This window comes from Chaetomium strumarium (assembly GCF_033439665.1).
Source record: "Chaetomium strumarium strain CBS 333.67 chromosome Unknown B0T15scaffold_7, whole genome shotgun sequence".
Lineage (NCBI taxonomy): Eukaryota > Fungi > Ascomycota > Sordariomycetes > Sordariales > Chaetomiaceae > Chaetomium > Chaetomium strumarium.
The window spans coordinates 469,860-483,702 of record NW_026944435.1 but is presented as its reverse complement, the minus strand read 5'-3'; the positions used below and the strand labels follow the sequence as shown (position 1 = coordinate 483,702).

Sequence of the window (13,843 nt, the reverse complement as noted above, 5' to 3'; positions counted from 1 at the left end):
GTGTTACGTGCTATGAAGCAATGACGAAAGCATCAAAATGCTTGGCTTTTTCTGTGTGTCCGAGAACATCCAAGCCGCCAAGCTCTCAGCCCACGTTTTCTTGGGAGGATACGTATGTAGTTTGGAGTTTAAACTTCGCACAAGCTCCGGCTTTGCTTCTGGGCAACAGCACGTTTCCCCGGATTTCTTGGCCCCGGGGTTCCGTTTCCCTCTCCTTCGACAAGGGTCGCTTGGCATCGAGGAGCACGTTTTTCCCGTTCGGGGGGCCTCTTGGCCTGGACTCGAGGCCAAGGAACGGCCAAGAATGATGCCAAGCTGCCAAGAGACTGCGATGATATCGAGTCTCGGAGCACGGATGGAAGGGGGGAACAGCGGAGGTTCTCCTATTTTCAAAGTTTACAGGGTCAAGAGAACTTGCTATGGGTTGACCCAGCTCTCTTTTATTACCAACCGTAGGCTTCAATTTCTCCGTGGCAATGGAGGTAGCGTTATGGGGAAACGGAACATACCTTAGGCATTCGCATTGTATACGGACGTACATATCTTCATTTTGCTTGAGCATCCAGCTCTGCCCACCAGTTTGCGGCTCTTTGCATTCACATCACATGCTTACGTGCTTGGCAGGGTAGTGGGTCCTGCGGTTTGAACCGCAATACTGTGTACATAGAGAGGGGCAGATGTCGTGCTCGCACCTCACGAGTCAAGAGCTACCTACGGAGAACGAGCGTCATCCGGCGCCAACTGTGCCAATCCAAGATGCTTGTGTTCGGCCGACTTGACCCGGCCATCTTCAGCCGGCGCTGAAATGAATGTTCCAAGCGAGAAGGAGGCTGTGTTCGACCCAAACTGATGGTATTCGCTGGATGTCAACGGTAGTCGGGAGAGACGGGACCGCCAAGCGCTTGGCGCGCGGAGCCGTGATCTCTTGGCCTCACAGCACGCTTGGCATCAGCCGGTCGAACTCAACAGGATTCTCGTCCGACAGAAATGCTTGGCGTGGCGTTTGGTTGCTTGGACCCCTCTCGGCAAAGGTACCTGGTAATGGCACGTGATCCTGCAGGAATAAAAAACCTACAACTCAAACCTGATCAGGAATGGGCCGAGGATCGCTCGATGTTTAGCAGAAAGCTTCGGGCGATAAGGTCAGCATGAGCGGGCAGGAAAGCCTGGGCGAAGCGTGTGACCAGGAGGCAAGAACGATTGGGGGGTTTTATGAGGCCTGCCAAGCGTTTTCTCCCAAATACCAAGCCTTGGCGGTGACTTGGCTGATCTTGGCAGGCTTGGCGCGGATGTCGTGCTGTTAGGCAGGGCCGACCGTCAGGGCAAAACGGCACCACCCGAGAGGGGCACTTGCCCCCCTCACCATCAGCAGGTACAGGGAGCAGCCGAGCGTTCCTCCTCCAACCAATGGGACGCGCTTGGCATCCGAGGCCCAGACTGCCAAGAGCTTGCCAAGCCTTCCGCCAATGTACTGCTCCCAGAGCAAAGCTGTAATAAAGGAAGGGGCCCGCTGTTCTCCCGGAAAGCCTGACGTTGACAGTTTTCTCCCTGATCATCTCATCATTCTGGCATCTCGTTCCTCGCGGCATTAGTTCAAAGCTCTGTTTGTTTGTTGAGACCATCTCTAGCGCGCATAGCGTTTTCTTACTTTGCTTGGCATATCATCCCCTGCGCGCTCTGCACCGTCACCTCTCCGGGGCTTGGCACGCCTACCGCGCGCTGTCATTTGACTCTGGGCGAGTCTTGGTAAAAAGTGGGACTCGAGAAGCCCGGGCCTCAGGGCTTGCTGCATTCTCCCTTCGAAAGCCGCAGTCACGTGAATAACGAAATTGGCCACACCCACGCCCACAAATTTTAAAAAAGCCGAGGCCACCCACGAATAACCGATCATCACCAATTTTAACCGCGGTTTTACCGAACGCACAACACACTCAGCCGAGGGTTTTCCGAACACCGGAGTTTAGCCGGAGTCCGCAAATACTTGGCATCAGCTGCAATCACAATGTCGGCTCAAGCGCCCGCTCCTCCTAAGCAGGAGACTGCCGCTCCAGCTCCGGCCGCACCGGCTCCCGCGCCGGCAGCTCCGACGTCGACCGGAACAACGCCCGCACCGTCGACCACGGCCACTGCGAGCTCGGCCTCCAGCTCAGGTGCAGACGACAACCTGGTTTGTAAGTGGCAGGCTTGCGATGAGCCTTTTACTTCGCCTGAAGCTCTTTATGTAAGTTGTGAATCTTATTCATTTTTACCTGATGAATTTTCTCTCGATCGCTGACACGTCCCAGGAGCACATTTGTGAAAAGCATGTTGGCAGAAAGAGCACCAACAACTTAAACCTCGTCTGCCAGTGGAACTCGTGCAGGACCACCACGGTCAAGCGTGATCACATCACCTCTCACATCCGGGTGCATGTGCCTCTGAAACCTCACAAGTGTGACTTTTGCGGCAAGTCGTTCAAGCGGCCCCAAGACCTCAAGAAACATGTCAAGACGCATGCCGACGACTCGGTCTTGGTCGCCGGTCGCGCTCCTCAGGACCAGCCCGGTGGCATGAACCCGGCTTACCGCGCCCATCCGGGCAACAAAGGTATGTTTTCCACTTTCTGACCTGCCCGCTCCCGGGTGCTCGATCGGGTACTCGATCAGGTACTCGGTACTGGAGTGGCCGCCAGTCGTGCTCTCGCAAAATCCCGAGGCTAATCGGCCTCTGTAGCTCCCTCCGGTTTCTATGATCACAACGGCCATATGCGTAGTACTAACTCGGGCCACTTCGGCCATCACCAGGCTGCCCAGCCTAGCTACTACGGGCAGCCGCAGCACCACGCGCCCCATCCGTCGTACCAGCCGCAGTACTACCAGCCCCAGCACATGAGCTCGCGCCCCGAGTACATGGGCTACCAGGCCGCCCCTGGTTTCCACGATGCCTCCCGGAAGCGCGCACCAGACGACCCCCTCAATGAGTTCTTTGGCAGTCTGAAGCGCCACCAGGTCGACCCGCGTTCCTACTCGCAGATTGGCCGTTCGCTTATGCCTATTCATTCGAGCCTCGCCGTGCATGGCGGCGGCGGTCTGGCTGCCGAGTACATGCCGCAGGCTCCGCACACCCTCGGCGCTGTCGGTGCCTCTCACGGTCCCCTGACGCAGCATTACTACTTGCCGCCGATGCCGAGCGTGCGCACCAAGGAGGATTTGCAGCAGATTGACCAGATGCTCGAGCAGATGCAAGCAACCATCTACGAGAACGGCTCTCCCCAGTCGCAGTATGCGCCCGTTGATATGCGCTCGCCGACATACGCGACCCGCCCGGCCGCTGTGGATCCGTACGCCGCCACCGCTGCCCAGGTGGTGTCTCCGCTGAGCGCGCCGACTCACTCGGCTGGCGGCACCCCGGCCGTCACCCCGCCGTCCAGCGCTATTTCGTACACGTCTGGCCACTCTCCCACAGCGTCGTCTTCGGGCATGTCGCCCACATCCCGTCACAGCTCCACGTCGGTGTCGTACCCGAGCCTCCCTAGCCGGCCCAACCTGCCCTTCCCGTCGACCTCTGGTCTCGGCTCGACCTTCGCTCACAATGAGCGCCGCCTCTCGGGCGGCATGCTGCAGCGGGCTAGCGGTGCGCACCGCGGCAGCGACGGCGACCGTACCCCGACCCCGAAGAACCCCGACGGCGCCGCTGTGAGCTCCCCGTCCGAGGCATCCGAGGCCGGCGAGAGCGAGAGTTACGACGACTGGGTCGCACACATGAAGACCGTGGAGTTTCTCAGGAGCTACGTCCGCAACCGTCTGGAGCGCCGCGACTACGAGGAGTCCGATTCCGACAGCCCTCGGTCGATCGACAACAGCCGCATCGACCCGGCGCTGCATGGCGATCGTGGCCGTACTGACCGCACTGACCGCGTTGCGTATCCTACGCTCCCTCCGATGCACTGAGGGGGCGAGAGCTTATGTGATCCTGCCTCTCTGACACACGAACATTTTGCTAAGCTTGTCTACACCGATGGTCTTGGTTCTGAATCATTTGATTCGGCCCTCTGAACATTGTACGACAAGTACGGGATATGGCACACTATTCTATCTAGTACCTCTCGCAGGTACCCTTCGTTGACACTGGGTCCAATGACGACCCTCATGGTGGCGTCTCAGCGCGATTGCTTTTCTCTTTGCAAGAGTCATGGTTTCGTTTCGTCTTTTCTTCTTTCTGTTTTGAGGCAAACATCTCGTCTCTCTTTGGTCTGACGTGGCAACGGGCTGGGACTTTCTCGGGTTCTAATCAAACATCTCCAGTACTGGCGGACGGTGTTTAGGGCAGCAGCGGCCAAGATGGTGGGTCATGGATGAGCACATTGCCGCGTGGGATTGATAGTTTGAGGGCCTGGCCCTCGTCTGGTGGTTTTGCAGCAATTGTGCTGCTGCCTTCACGGAAAGGTTGATCCGGATGGAGGATGGAGTTATTATGGGATGTCGAGTGTGCTGTACAATTAACCTAACGGGCTGTAGAATGATCAATCTGCATTGCAACCAACGTCTTCGCTTCCTTAATTAAGCCGTTCTCCCTCCTCTGCGGTTGACGCGGCCGTCTATTCGCCTTGATCAAGATGGGGGAAACACAAGCGTAAGACATGCATTTTGTGAATGGAAGCATAGTAGTTGCTGTGTATACAGCAGCAGTTATGTCACCAGCTTGTAAGGGGTACGTGATAGTCTCTGCTATGGATGATATTGGCTGTTTTCCCTGGCCGACTAAACGGGTATATAATAACCATGTCCACCCATCAACTTTTACATGCAAGAAGCTGAGAGTCCTTGAATGTAAAACAAGCTACGCTGGCCTTCCATCGCGCCATGAAGAAAAGAGCATTTACGCGATGCGATGCTAGAATATGTCCCGCTCATAGGACCCGCCAGATGGCCCCCGCCCTCGGGGCACCCTCATCCATCCCTCCCAATCCCCGCCTATTCATCTCCCTCACCCACCGCATCTCCTCGGCCGCCGCCTCCCGCTCAATCTGCTCCATGAGATTCAGCTCGGCCAGCATGCCGTGCACCAGCGCCCGACAGCCGGCCAACATCCTGTCCAAGCTGGAAGGATTGCCTCTTTGGCCCTCCTGCTCTTCCTCTTCTCCTCCTTTTTCTGTGATAGTAGTAGCAGCAGTAGAAGTAGCAGAAGAAGTAGAAGAAGCAGGAATGGTAATGGGATCAGGGAGCTCGCGCAACACCCTCCGCCACTCATCCAGCCTGCGCACGAGCGCGCCACACTCCTCCTTCCAGGATGCGTCCAACTCCTCGATGAAGACCATCTCCTCCACCTCCCCCTCTGGCGGCCCATCTCCCTCTTGGTGGGGGTGTTGTTCTTCTTGTTCTTGTTCTTGTTGTTCTTGTTGCTGTCTGCGGGCAAGCATGACCCGCTCTACATTCCCACACCACTTCTCAAACTTCCTCACAACCCGTTCATACCTTCCCCCCCCTCCTCCTCCTCCCCCGCCGCCTCCTCCTCCGGACTCACCACCCACCACGCTCCACAACCCCGTAACAACCTGATCCAGCATCGCCACCTTCTCGTCCAACAGCTCCAATCTATTACTAGATCCAAACAATAACCCAGACTCCCCCGGCGGTAGTGGTGGTAGTGGCAGTAGTGACAGCGAGCCCCACTCCAGCAGCGCCGCAGCATTGCCTTCCTCCTGCACCTCACTCTCCAGACGACTGACCTCCTCCTCGCGCAACCTCACGTCCTCGAACCTGCCTCGCAGCTTCTCCCTGGCGCTGCGCTTCCACCCTTCCAGCGTCGCGGCGGCGTCGCGGTGCAGGAGGTGCAGCTGGAGCAGCTCGGTCTGCAGGCGGGCCGTCTCGGCCGAGAGCGCCATGTTGGACGGCAGCTTGGAGGGGGAGGGAGGCGCGAGAAAGGTCGAGGTCAGTGGCTTGGGCGCGAGCGATTTGGCGGGGGAATAATGCTGCTGGTGGGTGGTGAAGGCCGGGCGGGGTTCGAGTTTGGTGGTGGTGTTGTTGTTGTTGTTGGTGGTTTGCCCGCCTTGGGCTTGCTGTTGTTGTGGCTTCGGTTTCGGTCTTAGGGATGCTCCCGAGGTAGTAGTAGTGGTAGTAGTAGAAGTAGTAGGGGAAGTGGATGGATTAGAGGACTGTCGACGGTGAGCTGTTGCTGCTGCTGCTGCTGCTGCCGCCGCCGCTGTTGGAGCGGCTGAGGGCCGCGTACGGCCGAGACTCGATAAGGGCGGGCGGGAGCGGTCCGCCGTCGCCGTCGCCGTGGTGGTGGAAGAGCTGGCAGAGGAGGTCTGGGAGGGCGGACGCAGGGTGGTGGCGCCGGATAGGGCTGTCACAGAAGACTTTGCGCGGGCGTGGCCCGGTTTGGACCCGGTGCTCACTCCGGAAGCAACCCGCCGTGAGGTCGGAACGCCAGAGGACGTGGTGGGCCGAGCTGCTGAGGGCACATTGGAGTCGGCACCCGGTGCGGCCGGCCGGGTTGAAGTGGACGACTGGCGTGTTGAAGATGCCCGGGCGAGACGACTCGGGGGCGACGCCTGAGGGCCGGGACTGTCCTTCTCACGCTGGCGAGTGGAGGAGGACGTGGTGATGCGCGAGAAGACTCCCGATAACGGTCGGCTGCTCTTCACAGTGCCCGTGCCCGTGCCCGTGCCTGTGCCGGCGCTGGTGGTGGCGCTTCTTGACGTGCGCGTTGCAGCGGGCGATGCCGTGGAGGTCTGCACCTGTCCCTTGAGGGGTAGTCTGCTGGGAGACACATTGCGCTTGCTCTCACCGCTGGCGCTTGTCGCATCCGGCGTGGTACTCGGTTTGCGCAGGGAGCGAGTGCGCGACAACGCGCTGGTGGGTATGGCTGACGACATGGCTACTAGTAATTTTTGTTTGATTCCGCCGTGACCATAATGTGGTGGCGTCTGTACGTTTTCGCCAAATTTACAGGTGTCTCAGTTGGTTTGTTTTCTGGCTTCATATCAAGCTGGAATTCTCGTGTGTTGTTGACACTTGACGTTGCAGTTGTTGATTCGTCGTTGCGATGGAGAGCACCCTCGCCAAGCACAGTTCAGCCCCTGTAACAGGGCGGTCTTGGCTTCAGCCGGACTGCCTTGCGGGGCACAACCGCAAGGTTTCAGTGGCCACCGGCGGTCGGTACCTTACTGTACTGTACATACATGCATGTGGAGGGTTGCATCGAGGATTGACAATAGTTAACGCCCGAGTTCCATGTCTAAGACAACTCTGACTTTCTTTGTGAACCCGACTTATTGGCAGAATATCTCCATTCTCCCTTCAAGTACCGCCTGCTGAGTGTACAGGTACGGTAGGTACAATACCTGACAAAACTTGAGTATGGGGGTGTCTTAGCTCCAAGACAAGGCCAGCTTTCGAACGGCTACTTTGTCTACCCACAGCCAAGAAGAGTCTTTGCGTACTTTATGTGCAAGAGCTTCTCTGTTGTACAGTACGAAACCAACCCAGCCTCCTGTAAATCCAATGGTATCTCCGTATGCGCACCGCTCGGTATCATCTCAATGTAGAGTCGTATCCACCCGCCCAGCCTCTAATTCGTTCCGAATATACTTCGCAAACCAGCTGCTTCTTCTATGACCAACCCCAAAGAAGTGGAAAGAAGACTGACCAGCGTAGGTAGGTATCCAGCCATGCGAAACATTGAATCGGGGAAAGAAATGGAAAGAACACTACCTAGGTACTCACCCGTCGACACGTCCTTCAATTCTTCCCCCCCACCTCCCTCAGAACGGCCCTCAAATCCCCCTTGAGCCGCTTCAGCAGCCCGGCACAGCCCGAGCACACATTCAGATGGCAGGCGCTGCAGATGTAGCATTCGGCGTTGCGGTCCTTGTGCCCGCACGTCCGGCAGGCCACGGGATTGGTGCGCTGCTTGTTGGCCGTCATGTACCGGTGCTGCGTCAGACACCGATAGTGCCGGTCCGTGAGCGGGCGCGCGTCGGGGATGTGCATGTTGTTGTTGTTGTCGTCGCCGCCTAAGGCGGGCGAGGGGTTGTACCAGTTGCGCGGGAAGAGCGCGGCGCCCGGGTGGTCGGTGTGGTCCGGCTGGTTGGGGTCTGGTTCGCGAAGCGGGAGAAGGTCGTTTTGATGATTGTCGCTGTGACGATGGTTATCGAGTGCCAGGCTGGGGATGTGGTCTGGTTCGCGAATAACGGGGGGCTTGGATGCTGCTGCTGCTGGTGGCGCCTTGACTGTTTCGACGGACCCGGCTTCGGAGATGGCCCGCTTGAGACCGCCCGCGCTTGGGTTCTGCGGCTCCGGGTTTCGTTGCGGCATAGCTGGCAAGGCCGCCACCGGCGATGGCTCCTGGCGCGGAGTCGGGGGTTGGGCAGACTGGTCGCCGTCTTCCCTGGATGAGGCCCGAGCCGGAAACTGGGTTTGACTCGGAGCCTGATTCCCGGCGGGCGGGGGAGAGTAGGGGATATACTGCTTCTGATCTGGACCCTGCCTCTGGTCGGCCCTCTCAGCGGGAGCGGGACATTGTGATTGTGTCTGACTCGCATCCTTACTTAAGTCGGGTCTGGGAGACGTGGGCAGACCAGCCAGCGTGCGCACGCCCAACCCCAGGTTTTTCGACTCTGGCGCCAAGGTCGGAATGCTCTTCGCATGGCGTATTTGGGCGTCTGGAGCCCCGACGGGTTTGCGAGCTACCGGCTTCGCTTCGCCGGGCAGCTCTGGCGATACAGACAAAGCGAGCGGAGAAAGGGCCGTGTCTGAAAGCGGGCTTGGAAGGCGCTGAGCAGAGAGGGGGGAGATGGTGGGTCCAGCCGTGACCGCCGATTTGACCTGTGCTTCCTGGATTTTCTTGTCCGCTTCCTCCGCACTTTCACGCTTTGTCGTCTTCCCAATATGAAGCTTCTCCTTGACCCGCGACCCGTCTTGGCCCATGCTCGCCTCGCCTCCTCGTGCGGCGGTGTGCTCACCCACCAGCTCGGGACGAATGTTGCGACCTGGTAGTCCGCCGTTAGCGCTCCGTGGGGGAGCTCGAGATGTTGCGGACTGCGTCGATGTCTCGTGGTCGCTTCCGGGAAGAAGCGTGATTGGTTGTTGCGGAAACAAGCTGCCGGGGCCGCTTTGCGCCGTGTTTTGAGCTGACGCGGCCGTGGAACCGTGGCTCGAAACCAGTTTGAGCTCCGGAATGGCCGGGGGCCTCTCGCTTTTGAGCGATCGCGACCTTCGCCGCCACAGCTGCTCTTGCTGCGCGGGGTCGTTCCCCAACGGTGATCCGGCCACCGGAGAAGTTTTGGATTGCGTGGTTTGTGCTTGCACGGAGGAAGTGGGCGTCTGCACTCTCGCGACCTCGCGCTGTGCATCTTTCACAGGCAGCGGTGGCGGCAACTCTTCGCTGCTCTGCTCAAAGACTCGACGACCGTTGGGCTCTTCCTTTTGCGCATTCTGTTCGGGCCGCGGCAGCGCCTGCGCAGGTGCATCAGACTGTGCACTGCTCCTCTGCGTGTCCAGGGCTGGTGACACAATCGAATAGGAGTTCGCCGAGCTGAAGATAGCCTTGCCGGAGTTTTCCGATGGCGACCGCGGCGAGTCGGCCGTGTGATTGGAGTAGGCAGAGAGAAGGCTTGAGTAGGAGCCAGCAGGCGACGGGATCGGGTTGGGGGACGCCGGTCCGGCGGGAGCGGTCGGCGCCAGAACCGGTGTCGGGGTCACGGGAGCTGCTGCAACGGGCCGTCGCGGGATGCTCATAGGTGCGGGTCCGGCGAACTTGGAGGGCAGTGGCGGGAGCGGCGAGCTCAGAGGCTTGGCTACCGTGGCCATTCTAGTTGGGCTCTCGATGCCGGCTTCCTTGGGCGGCGGACGAGGTGGCAGTGATGTCTCGGGTTGTGGACGTGGAAGCGTCTTCTCCTCTGGGAACAAGGACGTGAATGAGGACTCATCAAAGTCCAGGTCCAAGGCTGGTAAAGAAGGAGGTGCTGGGAGCGCCTTCGAGAAACGAGACCGCCCGGTTTTGGGGGGCTCCAAGGTCGCGGAGCCCATCATGTCCTCCTTCGATTCCGTTGCCCCGGCTGAACGGTAAGACACGCACGAGAAACTTGATCCTGGTTGTGCTTCTCAAACGCGTGTCAGAAGGCCCGCATACGGTGTCGCATATAGATGGAGTCGCGCGGACCGCGAGATGCCAACTTCTCTGCGCCAGCGCCGGGCGACAGGCATTCGATTCGTTAGGAAATCCGATAATCCGCGTCAGAGCATGTCTGTCGATTCCTGGGGCCAGCCAGGCGAAGCGTATGTACGTGAGGCGTGGGCATAAAGGGGGTATATAGTGTAGGTAATATCGGGACAGAACGCACAAGCAAGGAATGCTGGCCCAATTCTCGAATCTCTCTGATGCAGCCCAGCAACCAGTGCCAACCACAGCCAGGAACAAGTGAGACTGCTGTCTTGAACCCCGGACCCTGTACCGGCTGAATCTGCGACCAACTCAAGGCGAGCCAAGACCAAGATTTGATGACAGGGGGAGAGGCTTCAAGGCACCCCCCGTTCAAGCGTCCTGACTGGCGCGCGGGTCGGCAGCATCGGATGGCTGAGTGGAGACTCGTTGGCCGTCGACCACGGCACGCACAAGCGCCTCGATACGGCTTTTTGGTCCGGCTCCGGCTTGAGTGAACGAGTCCTTCGCCATCAAGTCTCGGTCGTCGACCAAATTTTTCTCATTCAAGTCATATGAGCTCCGTTATAGGCACACTGCATAAGTCTGCCTTGGTTGTGATAACCGCTAGATACAATTCCCCGGCGCACAACTCTGGCCGAACCTTTGGGGCAGAATTCCGACCTCTCGCTTCGCATGAGCAGCAACCCCATGTCTTGTGTGGTTTATGTCTTATGAGTGTCGTTGCGAACGGTCGGGAGACCATCGTACATAATGGGACGGGATGGGAATGTTGTTTCCCATACCCTTTGGACAGAGAATTTCAATGTACGCTACACTAGCGCTCCGCTAGTGAGTTCATTTCAGCCGGAGAGTCTGTCGGGTCTTGAAAATGGAAGCATTCCGGACACGCTGTGACTGATTTTGAGGTTGAACCGTGCACTGGATTGCTCCTTCCGGAAGAAGACGGCGAGAATGCCAGTCGTCCTCTCACGATGGCCTCTGCAGGCTGTGGTTGGCCAGGCAGACGAGCCGCCCAAATCCATGTGACGAGGCGCAGGCATGTCCCGCAGAAGGAAAGCACGAGGCACAAGATCCAGACTGACACGTCCACACCCAAATGTGACCCGACGGTGTACCTGCATTGACTGGTGGGTTTGTTTCCGCGGGAACCGCACACGGAAAATGCCATATTAATCCAATTTCCTTGACCCGACTCTCTGCTCTCATGGGAAGGCCGGGTGCTTCCTCTGCAATCCCGTGCCTGCAGTCTGCGTTGATGATGCCAATGCCGAGGCGAAGATTCGTCGCCCCAAAAGTACCCCCGGTTGACGAACATTGGACTCGACGTGAGTGGTCGCCGTGTGCTACTTAGGAGTTAGGACTGTGATCCCGCCTGCTTCCCCTGGGCCTCCGCGGACGGCACAGATGGAACTCGACGTTGTAGGAAAGCCTCCATCCGACTGACACTGACACACAAGACTCGGGACCGGTAGGCCAGACTGAACACACGCGAGACACTCGTGCGAGTTTGTGACTATGGCTGCGGTACCCGAAGCCTCGGAGGGAAACGAAGAAACGGAGATTCTCAGTGATATCACGGCAGGTAATATTGACGATTGGTTGCCAGCTACACGCGGGACGGATCTGCGCGTCTCATCTGGCGACACGTTCATGCCGCAAAGTGGTTGACCAACTTGCAACGGCGATCGGGCTGTGAGTCGCTGGGCACACGGTGATACTGAGGGCCATGTTATAAACACCTGAGGTGAGCCTTCATCTGCGGTGGCCTGGCGATCACACCAACTCGCCACCGCCAGTGTGAGGGGATGTAGGCTGTCGACAGCATGAGACCTAGCCTTTTCTTCAAACTCGGATTCCTCTGGAGCATTCCAGGCTTCGCCGTTGCTGCTGGTGCTCAGCAGCAGGTTGTCGAGCCACTTCCTGAGACGCATCCCGTCCGCTCTGATGACCGGATTGTGTCGGAGAAGAGCCCTTCGCGGACGAGAGATCTGGATCCAAGGACCGCAGCGAGGGCAGCCATCGCCGCCATGAACGACAGATTCTTTGCACCCTCCCAGAACATCTGGTCACCAGGTGACCCATGGTGGGTCAGTGGCGTCGCCCTGACCGGCATCATCGACTACATGCGCAAGAGCAACTCAAGCGAGTATCTGGATCAGGTTGAGAAGATCATCCATGCGCAACGGGTAGTTCTTTCCTGGTGGCCCCGGGGCCTCGGCGAGTTCCGGGCAGACTCGACCGATGACACGGGCTGGTGGGCGCTGGCCATGATCGGCATGTACGATCTGACGGGCAACAGCACGTATCTCGGCATCGCGATCGAGGACGAGGTCTACATGTACGGGTACTGGTCCGACAACCCGTGCGGCGGCGGCTTGTACGTCGACATCCCGAAGCTGACCTACAAGAACGCCATCGCCAACGAGCTGTACATCAAGCTCGCCGCGTCCCTCCACAACCGCATCGACGGCGATACCGTGTACCTCCCCAGAGCGGAGAAGGCGTGGTCCTGGTTCCAAGGCTCCGGCATGATCGGCAACGGCAGTAATCTCATAAACGACGGCCTCACCTCGCGAAGTGACGGCACTTGCTTCAACAACCAGCTGCCCGTCTGGACCTACAATCAAGGCGTCATCCTCGGCGCGCTAGTCGGTACTGATCAGTTCTCCCTTCCTTCGCCGTTCTCTTCTCTTTCTCTCTCTCTCTTTCTCTCTCTCTCTTTCTCTCTCTCTCTTTCTCTCTCTCACACTCTGAACTGCAGGGTCCGACTAACCCTTTTCCCCCTCCAAAACAGAGCTATACCAAGCAACAAAAAACGACACCTACCTGTCCACCGCGCAATTCATAGCCGACGCAGTCCTCGCCGCCGACACCACCCTCGTACGAGACGGTGTCCTCACCGAGGCCGGCTGCTCCTCCTCCTCCTCCTCCTCCTCCTCCGATGAGAGCCAGTGCAACAGCGACCAGCAAGCCTTCAAGGGCATCTTCGCGGGCAACCTGGCCGAGCTAGACGCGGCGCTTCCCCAGCCGGACGATGACGGCAGGGAGGGCAGCAACCACCGCCGGCCGTACAAGCCCTTCCTGCAGCTGAACGCGCAGAGCGTGTACGGACGGGACCGCAGGGTGGTGGAGAGCCCGGATGGGGAATTGGATCTGTACGATGTCAGCTGGGCGGGCCCGTTTCGGAACTCGACCGTCGCCAAGCAGGCGAGTGCGCTTTGGTTGTTGGTGGCCGTCATGCGATGAGCGAACTGCGGGTTGGAGGGCGGGAGTGGCGTATCGGAGCTCAATGGATCCTCTCTAGGGATGTAATGGAGAGGATTCGTGGCTTTTTCTTTTTCTGAGGGAGGACTCGATGCGATAGTCTGGAGACTTCTGTCAGAGGATCTACCAGGTGAACTAATCTTGTTTAGCTACGCTTGCAAGTAACACGACTTTTTGATTCGACAGTGCCGTCACCGTGACACACAAAAGCCGACTGGCACCTATATATAATGGGTGGCAATAGTTTATTCTATGACTGTAAGCTGATGAGATGGTGTCCGGCTTTTCCGCCAAGCTTGGGATCAGGCAAGGCATGTTCATGTTCTTCAGCTAGTACTAGTACTCTGAAGCAAAGAACCCTGATGTGATGAGCTTCTAACGCTGCCCATTACGGATACAAGATAACCATTTATGAGGACACCGCGTCTGCCTT

General features: G+C 58.3%; 4 protein-coding genes across 4 annotated transcripts; 2 read left to right on the top strand and 2 right to left on the bottom strand.

The window, feature by feature from the left end:
• The first annotated feature begins 1,913 nt into the window (after window positions 1–1,913).
• On the top strand, window positions 1,914–4,174 carry B0T15DRAFT_290367 (uncharacterized protein). Its single transcript, XM_062863702.1, has 3 exons — window positions 1,914–2,221; window positions 2,286–2,586; window positions 2,713–4,174. The coding sequence occupies exons 1-3, from the start codon at window positions 2,003–2,005 to the stop codon at window positions 3,927–3,929; spliced, it is 1,737 nt and encodes a 578-aa protein (XP_062717840.1). The 5' UTR covers window positions 1,914–2,002; the 3' UTR covers window positions 3,930–4,174.
• Window positions 4,175–4,673: 499 nt separating this feature from the next.
• On the bottom strand, window positions 4,674–6,856 carry B0T15DRAFT_561565 (uncharacterized protein; the record flags this gene model as incomplete). Its single annotated transcript, XM_062870557.1, has 3 exons — window positions 4,674–5,406; window positions 5,503–6,072; window positions 6,208–6,856. 3 exons carry the CDS (start codon window positions 6,854–6,856, stop codon window positions 4,889–4,891), a joined length of 1,737 nt encoding a protein of 578 aa, XP_062717839.1. The 3' UTR covers window positions 4,674–4,888.
• An 865-nt stretch (window positions 6,857–7,721) lies between these two features.
• B0T15DRAFT_403455 (uncharacterized protein) lies at window positions 7,722–9,791 on the bottom strand (the record flags this gene model as incomplete). Its single annotated transcript, XM_062865204.1, has 2 exons — window positions 7,722–8,458; window positions 8,519–9,791. 2 exons carry the CDS (start codon window positions 9,789–9,791, stop codon window positions 7,722–7,724), a joined length of 2,010 nt encoding a protein of 669 aa, XP_062717838.1.
• A 2,023-nt stretch (window positions 9,792–11,814) lies between these two features.
• Window positions 11,815–13,635, top strand: B0T15DRAFT_290326 (glycosyl hydrolase family 76-domain-containing protein). The gene is made up of 2 exons (XM_062863701.1): window positions 11,815–12,798; window positions 12,941–13,635. The coding sequence occupies exons 1-2, from the start codon at window positions 11,970–11,972 to the stop codon at window positions 13,390–13,392; spliced, it is 1,281 nt and encodes a 426-aa protein (XP_062717837.1). The 5' UTR covers window positions 11,815–11,969; the 3' UTR covers window positions 13,393–13,635.
• The last annotated feature ends 208 nt before the right edge of the window (window positions 13,636–13,843 follow it).

Coding starts and splice junctions, on each gene's coding strand:
- B0T15DRAFT_290367 (XM_062863702.1), top strand. CDS start 2,003: ATGTCGGCTCAAGCGCCCGCTCCTCCTAAGCAGGAGACTGCCGCTCCA. Junction 2,222..2,285: donor CTTCGCCTGAAGCTCTTTAT/GTAAGTTGTGAA, acceptor GACACGTCCCAG/GAGCACATTTGTGAAAAGCA. Junction 2,587..2,712: donor CGCCCATCCGGGCAACAAAG/GTATGTTTTCCA, acceptor CGGCCTCTGTAG/CTCCCTCCGGTTTCTATGAT.
- B0T15DRAFT_290326 (XM_062863701.1), top strand. CDS start 11,970: ATGAGACCTAGCCTTTTCTTCAAACTCGGATTCCTCTGGAGCATTCCA. Junction 12,799..12,940: donor CATCCTCGGCGCGCTAGTCG/GTACTGATCAGT, acceptor CCTCCAAAACAG/AGCTATACCAAGCAACAAAA.